Source organism: Labeo rohita, chromosome 18 (assembly GCF_022985175.1).
Source record: "Labeo rohita strain BAU-BD-2019 chromosome 18, IGBB_LRoh.1.0, whole genome shotgun sequence".
Lineage (NCBI taxonomy): Eukaryota > Metazoa > Chordata > Actinopteri > Cypriniformes > Cyprinidae > Labeo > Labeo rohita.
In genome coordinates, this window is record NC_066886.1 from 29,938,111 (window position 1) to 29,955,014 (window position 16,904).

The window sequence follows — 16,904 nt, forward strand, 5'->3', positions numbered from 1 at the left end:
CCACTGCAGAGTGTTTTCCATTATAGATATAAGTCCCAGATTGGCAGTTTTTGTACTTTTATATTCAATTGATGGTTTATATACGTAAAATACTATATTTTAGTATCATTTGGAACAGATTTTTAGCAAAAAGGACACCGGCAACGCTCCGACATACAAGTCAGAGCAGGTTACTGGTCTAGGTGTTCAAATTTTGTAATTTTTTAAAAAAATTCAAACAATAAATACTGTTTTGTGGCTCTTTAATGTGTTCTGACAGATTGCTATAGCGCCTCCATTTAAGTAGCACATGAACTGATCATCTCTTCGTCTTTACTAGTTATAGCACAAAATAAACATGAATGAACATCAGAAGGTATTTTGTTTCAGCCGTGAAAAGATGTCAATACACACCATTTTTCAAGTTCAAGTCCACCGAGTTTAATCTACTCTCCTACCTGGTTTGTTTGTCTGACAAAACGGCATATTTGGCATTATGATTGGTCAGCTCATCTGTTAATCAAACTCCCAGCGAAGGGTCAGTTGAGCAGCCAAGATTGGGCAAAGTTCAGAAATAACTGCACTTTTCACACAACTCTTTAAATAGATTTTTAATAATATAAGTTCCGTAATAATATAAGTTGTGTCATTTGGAGTGACCACTCACTCACATGTGTTGTGACCAATAAAAGGAATAATTGTATTAAAATAAAAATAAAATATCTCTATAATCACTGCTACAGCATGCTTACGTGAATGGTATTTTTAAAATATTTTTATCAGTTTTGTGTAATTTACAGGAAAAATAAGTCTGCTAACTACATTTAAGAAGTCTCTGAAATTCTAAAATAAAAAATATGAGATCATTATTTAGAAAAACTAAATCAAAATAAATGTAAATACTTTTGTTTCTAAGCACTTTAAGAACATCTAAAAAAATACTAAGGATGTTAAGGAAATTAATTTTAGTATAAATCATGGTTGCACCACATGACATTTTTTAAGGCTAGTTCATAGAGATGAAAAAACACTAAAATCACTTAATTTTAAATTTCAATATAAATGTATGTGTACACAACATTCTTAATGTTTGAACAATTACAACAGATAGATATATATATATATATATACATACACATATATACACACACACACACACACATATATATATATATATATATATATATATAGTATTTTAAATAGGACTTTAGGATCCTTTCACGTCAATGACCCATAAATAAAGCTTTGTTTTTAAGAAGATATTTTATTTATTTAAAAAGATGCACTGATGTGAGATGGTAGCAAATCTAATATAATATACACTAGTTTCATTTTGTCATATCAATAATATTTACGTCGTAAACATTCAAAACAATTAATGTTTTTATTTTACATGGTTGTATATTGTAAATGCCGTACTGAATAAGCTGTTGTGTTTGTGTGTATTTGAGGAGGGAGTGGTGGCAGCTGGCACAGGTGGATCGGGCAGTGCCTAACTTCTCTCACTACACCACATTCCTCACATATTCTTCTCACAAACCAACAAGGGAAACAATAAACATTACTATTTGATGAATTAAACCTGCTGGGCTGACTAGTGCAACTGGAAAATCCAGTATTGAGTCTCCACTGCGTGAGTTGAGGAACCCAAACACACTTCCCGCAGGACGTCCATGAGGATACATGCCTCAGCTGAGCGCTGGCCATGTGTGGAGCAGCTGGGAGCGGAGCGGGACTCACGGCAGAGGACGACAGGATGAGACGGTGGAGGAGAACGAGATGATCAGCAGACAGGTGGAGGAGAGAGCTGGAAGATGGTGGAGACAGATGAGGTGGGTGTTTGGAGTGCTGACAGTGGGTTAATACTTTTGAAAAAGAAGTTTGCTTATTTTATATTTATTTTTATTTTATTTATTTATTTTTTGCTGAACTTATAATAATACTGAATTCAAAGACAACTTAAGTGTACTTTTCTATAATAATATAGTAATTACTATATAATTATTAAATACACGTATTTTGATGTGTTGACTAAAATATTAAAGCACACGTGTAGTACTGCGGTGTGTTTTTAATATGAATGTTTTAAATCTGAATTGCAACTTCAGCATTACAAATGTGTAATCGAATATATCTAAATACATAACATACAAGTTTTAATTTAAATTACACTTTAGTTTATAATAAATCATGCTTGTCAGTACATTCAGCAGTAAACTTTGTCAAATATAATAGAGGTAATTATGAAATTACATATAAACCCATCTAACAGGGAATATTCTTAGAAACATGGCTAAACTTTAAGTCTAAACCTTAGTCATCTAATTTTTTTTTTTTTTTTTTTTTTGAAGTCTGGTCATAAATAATATATATATTTTTTAAATTCGATTACATAAAAAAATGTAAATTGAATCCAAAAAGTAAGACTGATTACTCCTTGGCTAACTGCTAGTTGCTCAGACTAGTTCTTAAGACACTGTTTTAACATAGAGTTGGCCCCTGTTTTTTAATAATGTTCTCAAGATGTTGTTCATGTATCATTCATTGAACATTTTTCTAAAACATTTTCGTTTGACATTTGTCTAATGTACGTTACTGCTTGCTACTTGTTTCAGAATGTTCAAAACATTCAAGATGTTCTCATCATGTTTGTAAAATGATCAAATGAAATGTCCCTTAATGTTTTCTCCTGCATTTTGAAATGAAGGTTTCGTAACACCACTCACAAGTTGCTTAAGTTTAGCCATCTGTGTCAATGTTATTTTTTAATCTCTGTTTCTCATATTATCAGACTGCACTGGAGGAACTGGCCGAGATGGAGTCCTTGGCTGGTTCTGATATATTTGATTCTTCTGGAGGAGTCTCCTCTGCACCCCTCTGTCAGTTTGACTGAAGCCGGGTTTCGACTGCTCCTCGCTGGGCTGCTGTGTGCTGCCTTGGGTCTCTGTGCTTTAGCTTTACAAAAACAAGAACAGAAAGTAAAGCAGGTCAGTCTACTATTGATTTTTTTTTTTTTTTTACCTCTTAGCTCTAGAGGAATTAAATGTGCTTCAGATTTTTTTTTTTTTTTTTAGTTTTAGATCCTCTTACCAGTGTAAACTCATTATGTCACATAAGTAAATATTAATATATTGTTATGTGTGATTTTTCTCAGCATCTCCTGTGCAATGGTGAAGTGATAGTGAAACAAACTGCTGAGAACCAGCAGACCAGGTGAGAGAGACCAAATCCTGTTAATATAATACACCAAACACCAAGATTCTCTTGTTCACATAATTGCACATAATAACACTCCTGTTGTGTTGATAATATGTGACCCTGGACCACAAAACCAGTCTTAAGTAGCATGTGTATATTTGTAGCAATAGCCAGCAATGCATTGTATGGGTCAAAATGAACTTTTATGACAAAAATCATTAGGATATTAAATAAATGTCATGTTTCATAAAATATTTTGTAAATTTCCTACTGGAAATATATCAAAGCTTAATTTTTAATTGGTAATATGCATTGCTAAGAACTTCAATTAGACAACTTTAAAGGTGATTTTCTCAATATTTGGTTTTTTAAATAGTTGTCAGCCAAATATTGTCCTATCCTAACACACCATGCATCAATGGAAAGCTTATTATTTAACTAGATGAGTAAAGTTTGAGAACAAACTTTAAGTTGGCTTGAGAAAGCCTAGCCTGAAAGTTTGAAGCAGTTGTAAAAGTATGAAAGCAGCTTGCATGATTTAACACATTGCTTACATGATTAGCTTGTTGCTTGTATTTTTATAGGCTGATTACAATGTTGTTAGCATAATTTGCAAGTTACTAGCATGTTTCTAGTCTGATTAACATGTTGATAGCATGTTTCGTGCATGATTAGCATGTTAGTAGCATATTTCTAACATGATTAGCATGTTACTAGCATGTTGCTAGCACAATTAGCATGTTTCTAACATGATTAGCATGATGTTAGCATGATTACCAAGTTACTAGCATGTTGTTAGCATAATTTGCAAGTTACTAGCATGTTGTTAGCATGATTAGCAAGTTACTAACAAGTTGCTAGCATGTTTCTATCATGATTAGCAAGATACTAGCATGTTGTTACCATGATTAGCATGTTATTAGCATGTTGTTAGCATGATTAACATGTTAGTAGCATGTTGTTGGCATGATTTGCAAGTTACTAGTATGTTGTTAGCATGATTAGCAAGTTACTAACAAGTTGCTAGCATGTTTCTATCATGATTAGCAAGATACTAGCATGTTGTTAGCATGATTAGCATGTTATTAGCATGTTGTTAGCATGATTTGCAAGTTGTTAGCATGATTAGCATGTTACTAGCAAGTTGCTAGCATGTTTCTATCATGATTAGCAAGATGCTACCATGTTGTTAACATGATTAGCATGTTACTACCACATTGCTATCATGTTTCTATCATGATTAGCAAGTTATTAGCATGTTGTTAGCATGATTAACATGTTACTTGCATGTTGTTAGCATGATTAGCATGTTATTAGCAAGTTGCTAACATGTTTCTATCATGATTAGCAAGTTATTAGCATGTTGTTAGCATGATTAGCATGTTACTAGCATGTTGTTAGCATGATTAGCAAGTTACTAGCAAGTTGCTAGCGTGATTTAGATAGCTAGATAGATTAGAAATATTAGAGTGGAAGCTTAAATGAGTCTAAATTGATTAGAAATAGTACAAAGAAGGGAAGCTTGATTGAGCCTCAAGGGATTCTGGGAGTTTAAAGAGTGTTGGCTCATTTGAACAGTCTGTCAATGTAATGGATGGATTTTTGGTGGCTGGTTTACAAAAACCGTAAGGCGGATCAGTTAGAAAAGCACAGCGAGTCAGACCAGTCTGAAGGTCTGGGCCGAGTTTGGTGGTTCTAGCTTGAAAGCTCTAGGAGGAGACAGATACCGAAATTTGGCTCAGAAGAATAATAATAATAATAATCTTAAATAGTAGATCAGTAAGTTGCCTTTCTCAAGCCAACTTAATTAATGACTGGTTTTGTGGTCCAGGGTCACACTGAGTTTGTGTTGGGGTCAAATTGAACCCTTTTGTTTTCAGTGCAGTTCACCAAAAATCAACATTACATAATACACTTTATTAAAAAAAACTGTAGCTTGTCAGAGACTAAATAATACATAAAATATGAGAAATTATGTAGTCCTGTTAAAAAATAGTTAACTTTTGGCCAGATCTCAAAAGTGTTTTTCTTAAAATTTCATAAAATCCTTCATATTTTAGTCTTAGACTGTCACACCCCTGTGGACTGTTTTGTGTGTTTTTCCCAGTGTATGCCCTTATTTGGTCTTTCCTGTTCCGTTTTCAATTATGATGTCACTGTTTGATTGTTCACACCTGTCTCCCCCTTATTAGTCTGTGTATATAAGTTTGGTTGTGTTCCACGTCTGATTGTCGGTTCTTAAAGTCTTATACGTTGTGTTTGTGTTTGTGTTTGTGTTTGTGTTTGTGTTTGTTTCTGTTTCCCTGCTGTGCCTGTTCGTTCCTGTGGATTATTAATAAACGCTATGTTCCAAGCTCCTCGTTCCTACTCCTCATTCCCCGCAAACCACGCCGTGACAAACTACAATAAAGCTTTTCTGTTTTTTTTACCTGACCCTTTGCTCTCAAAATGTTGCTTCTGGCAAATCACATGGAAACCAACTAACATGACATGCAATAAAAAAACTGACCTTTGCATGCACATTCACGAATTAGAAAAATTCACAAACTTTTGAGCAGAAATAAATAGTTTAACAAGTGTCTCAAACTGTTTAAAAATCAAATGTGGATTACATCAACATGTTCAGTATTTATGGTAAAATAAGCCCCCTTAAGTAGACTTTAGTAATGCATTAACTAACATAAACCAACAGTGATCAGTACAATTGTTACAGTAACTATTATGTAACTTTTGATTTTAATAATCACTTTCTAAATAAGATTAATAAATGCTTGAGAAGTATTTCTCATTGTTAGCTCATGCATTACTAATTCATGCATAACTAATGCATTTAGCAAACAGAACCCTATGAAACAGCATTTGCAGCCCAACAAAAATCGCTATTATATGATGCTACACAGACAATGTTACTAAACAATTCTAACACACTAGTCTCAGGCCCGGTTTCACAGACAGGGCTTAGACTAAGTCAGGACTAGCCCCATAGTTCAATTAGGGCATTTAAGTTATTTTTATAAACAAGACAAAAACTTTACTGGTGTGCGTCTTGAGACAAAACAAAGGCACTAATGTTGTTTTTAGATTAGTCAGTGCAAGTTTCTTTCAGTTAAAACAGTTCAGACTTGCATTTTAGTCTAGGACTAGGCTTAAGCCTTGTTTGTGAAACTGGGGGTATATGTTTAATTCTGGCTGTACGAATTACTATTTTTTAAATAAACTGAGAGACAACCCATAAGTGTCTTCTTTCATAATCATTAGCATACCAAACATTTAACTTGCACTGAACCCAGAAAATTCCTTTAAACAAACTCGTTCAACCTAAGATAAATTGGAATTGATAACAAAACGCAGTTTTGTCTTCGTATAGTGGTTAAACATTTGTTTGTTCTTATTCCTCTCAGTATAAATCCACAGCAGGATGCAGGTCATCTTGAATCCCAGGTTGATGTTCTAGCGGAGGGTTTAGCGGTGTCCGTCCTCCATGAGCTCCTGCCGGACTCCAGCAAGCCCCACATACGAGGCCTCCTCACCAGACTTGAGGTTTGTCTCTTATGGACGGGTGGTGCATTGACAGCTTTGAACCTCCGTCGGCCCGTGTCAGAATGAACACAGTCATTAATGTGTCAGCAGTCATTATGCTGTCATGTTGAAATCATTACATATGCTGTCACTTACATTGTTTAAATTATGTTGCCGTTGGAAACAGAAAGCTCTTGTTAGTCCTGCTGAACATGATTTAAAGACGTTTACCAGTACTTTTGTTTTTTTTGCATTCAGGCAGTGTCTCGGACTCTCCACAGAAAGGGCTATGAGGAAGAGACGGATGATAAAGAGAACTGCACACTTCAAGACAGAGTTCACCACATCCGCTCTTACCTGCAGGACAGGTGAGCCGTACAGATAAACTTGATCTATGCGAACAGATATGACAAATATTTACTCATTGTCACAAGCTGCTCAGGCTTCTATATATGCGGTTGGTACTAGGTTTGAATTCCACCTAAAATGTCTCACGCCCAGTCTTGTGTCATGTGTGATTTCAGACAACAAACTGTCATGTGAAGAGACGTCTCTCTCACACTTGCCTCTCGATGTCCAGTTTTATTTTGATGTATATGACAAATAAGCGTGCACTTGTATTGTAACAGCTTATGAGCTGAGACAAAACACACCTACTCATTCTTCATCATGAAGTCATTAAAAGTATGACTGGAAAAAATGGAATTATAGTTATGCAAAAATGTTACGCAGATCAAAATATTTTGATTTCTTTAGTCGTGACTCTTTAGATGTCGGTTTTGTTCATTTTCTCAACAAACATCCTGGAATGCTTTTAAACAGCACTGAAGGAGTTCTCATGTATGCCGGATATTTGTCCTTCAGTATCCACTCCAACCCATCCATTAAAAAGAAATAAATATTTTTAATACAATATGTAAATAGCATGCATATAAGCACACATAAGCATAATGCGCATTAAAAAATATTTAAAATAAATTATTTTCTTTTGAATTGTCTATTAATCAAAGAATCCTAAAAAATGTATTACAATTAAAAAAAAAGTTAACTTTTTTCATTACAATACTTGAATTTTTGCTCATTATTACTATTGCCCTTTAATATGTTACCTTTACCTATATTTTTTTTTCCATTATTTAAAATGTTCTCAATTTAAAAAAGTTTATTTACATATATTATAAATACACTAGAAGAGTTTTAATGGTTTTTCAAGAAGTCTCTTCTGCTCACCAAGCCTGCATTTATTTGATCCGAAGTACAGCAAAAGCAGTAATATTGTGAAATATTTTTATTATTTAAAATAACTGCTTTCTATTTGAATATATTTTAAAAAGTAATTTATTCCTTTGATTTCAAAGCTGACTTTTAAGCATCATCACTCCAGTCACATGATCCTTCAGAAATCATTCTAATATTCTGATTTGCTGCTCAAAAACATTTATTATTATTATGTTGAAAACAGCTGAGTAGATTTTTTAGGTTTCTTTGATGAATAGAAAGTTCATAAGAACAGCATTTGTCTGAAATAAAAATCTTTTGTAACATTATAAATGTCTATATCATCACTTTTGATCAATATATATATATATATATAGCGAGAGAGAGAGAGAGAGAGAGAGAGAGAGTTCAGATGCAAAAGCCTCTAAATCTATCTGACATATTTCTTTAAAATGAGCATTTCTTTCTGGCAACTTTGTATAGGTTTCTATGTAAGTACTGGTACTTCTGATTGGGCTGAGGCTGGAATTTATCGAGTTTGAAGTAAAAGTTTTGATGGACGTATACTATGTGTCAGGAGCATTCACTCAGTATCAGTATCTCATTTTTGACCAAGATGGCTTTTAGCTGGTTTTGCATCTGAGCTCTTCACATACATATCTTTTTATTTCATAAAAATGCTGATCTTTGGATTTTCAAAGAATTTCAAAGAATTTTAAATATTTATAATAATAATAATAATAATAGTAAAATGTTTCCTGAGCAGCAAATCTGCATATTCGAATGATTTCTGAAGGATAATGTGACACTGAAGACTGGAGTAATGATGCTGAAAATGTAGCTTTGATCACAGGAATAAATTACATTTTAAAATATATTCAAATAGAAAGCTGTTATTTTAAATAGTAAAAATATTTCATAATATTACTGCTTTTGCTGATCAAATAAATGCAGGCTTGGTGAGCAGAAGACACTTCTTTAAAAACATTAAAAATCTTAATGGTAGTGTATATTTGTTTCTTTTTTAGTTTATGAAGTGGATATTCAGCAAGGAATATCCAGCATACTTGAGAACTCCTTCAGTGCCGTTTGAAAGCATCCAAAGTTAATATTTTTGTGGAAACATTTTTTAAATATTCGAAAGAACAGCATTTAATCTAAATATTGTTTACATTTGAAACTTTATAAATGTCTTTACTGTCACATTTGATCAGTTAGATGCATCCTTGCGAAATAAAGATTTTTATTTCTTTAAATAAATGAATGAACGAATGAACATGGCACTTACTGTATTTTCTAGGGACAATATTTGTCTAATCAGCAGCTATGCAGTCTTATCTGCTTGATCAATTAATTTTTTAAAACTGTTTTCTAGTTCTAAACTGCTAATGTTGGTGTATTTTTATTCTCATGTCATTATGTTGTATTGTTGTGTTAGTGTTTATAATGCTAGAATTCTGTGTCTTTCTCAGGGTGAGCGGTCTGCGCTCTCTGCTGCGGGTTCAGCATGAGTGCGACGTGAGTGTGTGTGCAGTTCAGAGCGCGTTACAGAAGCGCTGGGCTCTGCTGGAGGAGTTACACACCCGGGTGACTCTGATGCCTGACAGCACACCGGACAAACAGGACCCTCACGCCGTCCTCACAGACACTGAGGTAATACGCTATTGCCATATAAAATCTCACAGTGGCCTTCTGTGATGAATGTTTACTGATGTATGTGTATGTGTTTGTGTTTTAGAGCCTGTTCATTGAGCTCAGTCAGTTCAAAAGTAAAGTCCAACAGTGTCGGATGCAGCTGGAAACCAATATAAACCTTTTACAGGTCAATACACAAAATTACACTCACTTTTTAATAATTTATACTATATTTCTAAGGATATTTTCAGAAATAGCTATATCAAGACAAGTATACATTGCCGATACAGTAGCTTTCAAATTATAAAGCCTGGATAAGTGTGGTTTTGCTGGCTGCTCTTCCTCAGGCACTTCGCAGCAGTCATCAGGGTCTGAACAAGACTTTTGGTACCTCCATTGACTCTACATGGTCCAAAGACTTATTACAGTCCAACACTGATCTGGTATGAAGACATTTACAGATGAATACTTATACCTTTACATACGTTTACATACACCATGCAGAACCTGCAAAATGTTAATTATTTGACCAAAATAAAAGGGGTCATACAAAATGCATGTTTTTTTTATTTAGTAGTGATTTGAATAAGATATTTAGCATGAGAAAATAATAGCTGAATTTATAAAAATGACCCCGTTTAAAAGTTTACATACACTTGATTCTTACTGTGCTGTTACCTGAATGATCCACAGCTGTGTTTTTTTGTTTAGCGATAGTTGTTCATGAGTCCCTTGTTTGTCCTTAACAAATAAATTGCCTTTTTAGCATTTTTCCGTATTTGAACCCTTTCCAACAATGGCTGTATGATTTAGAGATACATCTTTTCACACTGAGGACAACTGAGGGACTCATATGCTCTATTACAGAAGGTTCAAATGCTCATTGATGCTTCAGAAGAAAAAACAATTCATTAAGAGCCGGGGGTTGAAAACTTTTTGAATTTGAAGATCAGGGTGAATTAAACTTATTCTGTCTTCTGGAAAACATATATGTATCTTCTGTAGCTTCTGAAGGGCGGTACTAATTGAAAAAAATGTTATATATATATATATATATATTTATCTTCATTGTGTTCAAAAATTTTCACCCCCGGCTCTTAATGCATTGTGTTTCCTTCTAGATCATCAATCAGCGTTTCAGCCTTCTGTAATAGTTGCATATGAGTCCCTCACTTGTCCTTTAGTGTCAATAGATGGATCTCAGAATCATACATATATATAAAGCCAGGGCACTTTTCAGGGCATATTCTGACAGTGTAGAGGAAAAATGACTGAATCATAACTATAACGAAGACAAAAATAGTGCGAAAGAGCATATTCTTGCTTTTTATATGGTTTGATTTGGTAGGTAAATCATTTCCTTTCTTTCCGGTGACAGTTTTCTGAGATCCATGAGGATTTCACATCTTTGGAACAGCAGACGTCAAATTTTGTGATTCACTTGAGAGGTCTGAGTGCTTTGGAGACAAGATTATCTGTGGATCAGTCACGACTGTCTCTTCCCGCTATCCCTGTGTACGTTGCTGCTCCAGAAGCAGCGCAATTACATTCTGACCCAGAAAGTGACCCAGAGGATTCCCCAGGAGCCACACAAAAAACCCACTCCAGAATGTCCCCCTTCCACATGCTCTGCGGGATGAGGAGGAGGAGGTCATCACCGTAGTTTGGACTAAAGTTGGATGTTTTTACAGGACATTTTTAATGCCTAGTTGCCTGTTGAGCAGGTGTAACAGCAAAGTTCATGCACTTTATGCACAGTTTCAATATAATGATTAAAAAAAAAATGCAATTTCAATAGTGTCTATACTATGATGTGAAACGTGTAAATGAATAAAATTATATCGAAAACATGTTACATTAAATGTAGTATTGATTGTTTTTATTAACATTAATATTAGCAATATGTAATACACCTTTTATCTTAGTAACCGATGAGCGACATCATGAAGGATTCTAACTTCTGTTTGGGTGCTTTCGTGTTCCGGTCTCCATAGAAATTCATGTTAAAACGGGGTAAAAAAGATCGACTGAATTTAAACTTTTTCAATATGACTAACTATAAAAATATGCACAGGATTAACGTTATATTATCAGCTCAGAAAATATGTGAATTTGACTCCAGTCAGGCGAGACTTACACGTTCAGAAAGAGGTGGATAGAATAATAGAAAAGATTGATGTCGGGAAATTTTTAATGTGTTTGAAGGAAGTCATTAATGCTCACCAAGGCTACATTTTGCATTTTGAAAATACTTAAAAAAAAAATATTGTGAAATATTAGTATTTAAAACAACTTTCTTTTTTTAATTCGGCATCATTACTCAATCATTACTTAGTATTTTTTTTCAGGATTCTCTGATGAATAGAAAGACCCAAAGATCAGCTTTAGCAACATTATACACTATACCATTTAAAAGCATATATATATATATATATATATATCTATATATATATATTTTTTTTATTTTATTTTTTTTTGAGAAAGAAATTATATAAATTTGTACTTTTATTTAGCAAGGATGCTTTAAATTGACCAAAAGTGGTGATAAAAACATTTATAATGCTACAATTTTTTTTTCAGATAAATGCTGTTCTTCTAAACATTCTATTCATCAAAGAAATCTGAAAAAAAAAGCAGTAAATCAGAATATTAGAATGATTTCTGAAGTATCATGTGACTGGATAATGATGCTAAAAATTCAGCTTTGAAATCACAGGAATTTTTTTAAAGAAATGCATTTATTTATTTTTTAAATAGAAAATCTTTATAATTATACATCCCTTCACATGCATTTTTAATCATACTGTCAATTGAATGCATCTGTGCTGGATAAAAATTATTCAAATAAATAAATAACTTAGGCATAGTATTTGTCTAGTCTACTTTGAACGATGAAAGATTTCATCACATTTTGAAGTGATTTTATACTTGTAAACTGTGTGAATAAGATCTTTTTCAGAATCTAATCATCTTAAGGGCACATGAAACAACAATAAACTAAAACAAACAGTAAATGCGAAAATACAGCCACAGAAAAGTGCTCATATATGCTGCTCATGCCGTTTGTGAGCACAAGAGGGCACAATCCAATCAAAAATAACTCCAAGAAACTCCTTCACCAGAGCTGAATCCAGCTGCCATACTTCCACGATGCACTACATGGTATGTACTATAGCCAACACTAGCATAATATCATACAAACACTTTGTTGTGTACTTTTTTGCATTTGCATGTAGGCGTTAGGATCTAGCTAATTCACTGTCTTTAAATTAAGCTAGTCTATGTTGAAAAACCACTTCAACAGCTTTAGACTTGCATTCTTTGGCACATTTGTACAACTGAAAAAGTATAAAAAAATAATTGTAAGGATATTATGGGGGAAATACTAGCTAAACAAGCATTTGCACTTTTAGCGTTCTGGTTTCAAATGCACTAACACAATAATTATTTCCAGGACACATTTAGGGTGGATAGTATGCAAACTTTTTAAAGGACCAAAATCCATTCTTCACGGTCTGTTCTCCATATATCTATATTTCAGCTAGATACAGATTTTATAGCCTTTTTTTCCCTTCTCTCTGCTGTCATTCATAGCAGTGACGGCCAAACCTTTCCACCAAATCAACTTTATAGTGGGAAAAATCTGGTCGGCTGCTGTAAAGCACAGTCTGAAATTGTATTTCAAAAGGAGATGAGTGTTCTTATGAGAGCAAGGGTGCTCCTTCATTCTCTACTAGCCTTTGTGGATTTAATAGGAATTTTCATTTGATTTAACTCTGTATGATGTACTGTACACTGACAGGACCTGAGGGTCTGTGTGTTTTTTAATGTCATACTTCTTTCTTATATACACTGAATAATAGTAAACTTATTAGAATTTGTTTTTCATAATAATACGAATTTGAGTGAACTTAATATGAATTTATTTTAACTATATTATTAGATATTTATGTTTTGTGAAGAAAATGCCAGTGGTGCTTGCCTGTCATGATTTTAATATTAAAGTATTGTGTGTGTCCATGTGCGTGTTTTTTCTCTTGGTGTTTGTTTTTAACATGTTGCTATGTGGTTGCCAGCATGTTTTGGCTGATTGTTAATATTTGCTTGTTGTCCCTAGATACAGTATGGCTTGGGTCCCTCGTATGGGATTATGTTTTTTATTTTATGATCCAGCAGGCAACGACTGAGCACTTTTTTTTTGTCACTCCTTCAAAATGCTTCATGGGTTTTATGCATTATTCTGTAGCACAAATGATGTGGAACAAGTTACACTATCGTTCAAAAGTTTTGGGTCAGGATTTTATTTTATTTTATTTTTTTTTTACAGAACAAAGTACTTCTATTTAGCAAAAATGCTTTAAAAGTGACACTAAAGACTTTAACAGGTTACAAATTTCTATTTCAAATAAATGTGGTTCTTTTAAACTTTTAACTTCATCACAGTTTCCAGATAAATATTAAGCAGCACAACTGTTTTTAATATTGATTATTTAAAAAATGTTCCTTGAACCGCAAATCAACATGGTTAGAATGATTTCTGAAAGATCGTGACATTAAAGACGAGGGTAATGATGCTGAAAATTCAGCTTTGATCACAAGAATAAATTACAGTTTATAGTATATTCAAATTGAAATCAGTTATTTTAAATAGTAAAAATATTTAACAATATTACAGTATTTTTACTGTATTTCTTAGCTAATAAATGCAGCCTTAGTGTGCAAAAAGAGACTTCCAAAAACATTTTAAAAATATTCTGACCCAATATTGTAATGTACATGTTGAAGTTTACATTTGGGGTTTGTTTAAATCATTAACCTTAAGTATTGCCTCAGTACACCACTAATAATAACAATCTGCCATTTGAAACAGTTTCACACATAAATATGATTTACTCGTATAAATACACATTAAAGGAGAAGTCCACTTCCAGAAGAAGGATTCACATATAATGTACTCACCCCCTTGTCATCCAAGATGTTTATGTCTTTTTTCTTCAGCCGTAAAGAAATTATGTTTTTTGAGGAAAACATTTCAGCATTTTTCTTCATATAATGAACTGAGATGGTGCCCTGATTTTGAACTTCCAAAACGATCGGTTATTTTTATTTAAAAAAAACAATTTAAATACTTTTTAATGTCAAATGCTCATCTTGTCTCGCTCTTCCTGAATTGTATTCTGCTTTAAGACAGTTAGGGTATGTTGAAAAACTCCAATCGTATTTTCCCTCAACTTCAAAAATCATTTCAAAACTATTCTACATCACTGCAGAAGTTCTGACCCAGTCTATGCAAAGTGAACATGCAAAGAAGATCAAACACCCTTAACAAAAAAGGTAAAACAGTGATATAGGACGATTTTGAAGTTGAGGTAGAACATGAAATGGGAGTTTTTCGACATACCCTAACTGTCATGAACCATAAAAAGTATATAAATTGCATTATTTTTATAAAAATAACTGATCGTTTCACTAGATAAGACCCTTCTTCCTCAGCTGGGATCGTTTACAACCTCATTTGGGATCGTTTGAAGCCGCATTTGAGATGCATTTTGGAAGTTCACAATTGGGCCACCATACCAGTCCATTATATGGAGAAAAATTCTGAAATGTTTTCCTCAAAAAACATAATTTCTTTACGACTGAAGAAAGAAAGACATGAACATCTTGGATGACAAGGGGGTGAGTACATTATCTGTCAATTTTTGTTCTGGAAGTGGACTTCTCCTTTAACATGAGTGTGGCCTTTGCTATAAGCATACTCTTTAATAGCTGACTGTTTATCATTTAGTTATACAACCTTTTTCAACATTCAGGGCTTAAATTGGTCCGTTTCGGTCTTTAAAACATGAATTCGGCATGAATCCTCCAGGCTAAAACCCTATACTGGATTTTATGGTCAGGAAAAAGGGGCTCGAAAGGTCATTGCCAGAAACCTGCTATTACTAAAAAGTAAGCCGCCCTCTGGATTCGCTCTGAGCCGGCAAATGCTTTTGATCCGACTTCAGTCAGTTCCGCAGTCGTTCGGTTTACAGGACAGTCCTGTACAGTAACTGACCAGAGAACGTCTGTTCAGAAGTCAATGCATTGATCAACTGCTGGTCTCATTATGTGTCCAGCGTGTGTGAAAAGTTGACAGAACATAAACCATGTTGCTTTTATGGGACTGGATCTCGAACAGAGGATGAGATCAAGTATATTTATGCGCTGGATGCTGACATACGCAGAGCGAGTCCAGCTGACAGTGTGTCTTAAGAATGCCGAACAGAAGGCCAAAAAAACAGCCTGTAACATCTCAGCGCTGGAACCTCAAAACCACAGCGACAAATATGTCCAATTTGTGTGTGATCTGCTTGTGTGTGTGTGTTTGGGTGGGTGTAATTGTATGTGTTTCAGTGGCTGCATTGGCTCGGTGCCTAATTCGTCTTGTTTTGTGGCCTCTGCACCTGTTGGTCTTTCTGTGGCTGCGGCTCTAATTGAAAAGGGTGGGCCGTACCCGGGGGACCGCTAGGAGGAATGGAATGTGCGCTTAAGCGCTCCGGGATAGGAGTTGTCACAACACTTTACATGCACACACACACACAGAGCGAAGAAAGAAAGCAGGAGAGGGGGAGTGTATGAGAAGTGTGAAGACAGAGATCATTTGTGCAAAGCAACGGCTGAACAAAAGCGTTTCATCCCTCCACGCCGCACGACCTTTCACTCATTCATTATTACACCAGAGAAACAATGCAAATAAAAACGGCTTCATTCATTCTGCTCAGATGCCAGATGTGAATACAGTCTAATTTGACACAGCGGGACTGTTAGGCAGATAGCACTGGAATCTCTTCCGTGTACCAGGCTGGAAAAGGAGAATTCCCCTGATAATGTCGGGCCTGCCATAGCTGACGGGTGAGATCAGACCTTTGGGAAGATGACTGTGATCGAAACATGCTGAGATGCGGCAGCTTGTGTGCATACGACATTGTTTTGTCCATCAGTTTATTCCCAAATATATTAAATATGCAATTCATACATACAATCACTTCAATATGCCTCTATACAGCTACCATGCTGAACATGTTTTTAATTTCAGATTAAAAAAAAAAATATGTTGATATTTTTGGAGGGACATAAAAATTCAAAAATATCAGAATGATACAATATCATATTGAATGCTCAAAGGGGTCATCGGATGCCCATTTTCCACAAGTTTATATGATTCTTCAGGGCCTTAATGAAAAGTCTATAATATACTTTGGTTAAAAATTCTCACTGGTTGTGTAAAACAACACCATTTTTACCTTGTCAAAATCAGCTCTGCAAATATCATCCCATTCTGAGGGATTATTCCTTTAAATGCAAATGAGCTCTGC

General features: G+C 34.3%; 1 protein-coding gene across 1 annotated transcript; it reads left to right on the top strand.

Annotated features, from left to right (window-relative positions):
* Positions 1-1,654: 1,654 nt before the first annotated feature.
* Positions 1,655-11,387, top strand: si:ch211-151h10.2 (uncharacterized protein LOC567699 homolog). Its single transcript, XM_051135570.1, has 9 exons — positions 1,655-1,811; positions 2,771-2,966; positions 3,134-3,192; positions 6,579-6,717; positions 6,955-7,064; positions 9,387-9,567; positions 9,653-9,736; positions 9,897-9,992; positions 10,928-11,387. The coding sequence occupies exons 1-9, from the start codon at positions 1,663-1,665 to the stop codon at positions 11,210-11,212; spliced, it is 1,299 nt and encodes a 432-aa protein (XP_050991527.1). The 5' UTR covers positions 1,655-1,662; the 3' UTR covers positions 11,213-11,387.
* The last annotated feature ends 5,517 nt before the right edge of the window (positions 11,388-16,904 follow it).

Excerpts from the sequence above, each read along its gene's own strand:
- si:ch211-151h10.2 (XM_051135570.1), top strand. The coding sequence starts at position 1,663 with ATGCCTCAGCTGAGCGCTGGCCATGTGTGGAGCAGCTGGGAGCGGAGC. Across the intron at positions 7,065-9,386 it reads CGCTCTTACCTGCAGGACAG|GGTGAGCGGTCTGCGCTCTC; the intron begins GTGAGCCGTACA and ends TGTCTTTCTCAG. Across the intron at positions 9,737-9,896 it reads CCAATATAAACCTTTTACAG|GCACTTCGCAGCAGTCATCA; the intron begins GTCAATACACAA and ends GCTCTTCCTCAG.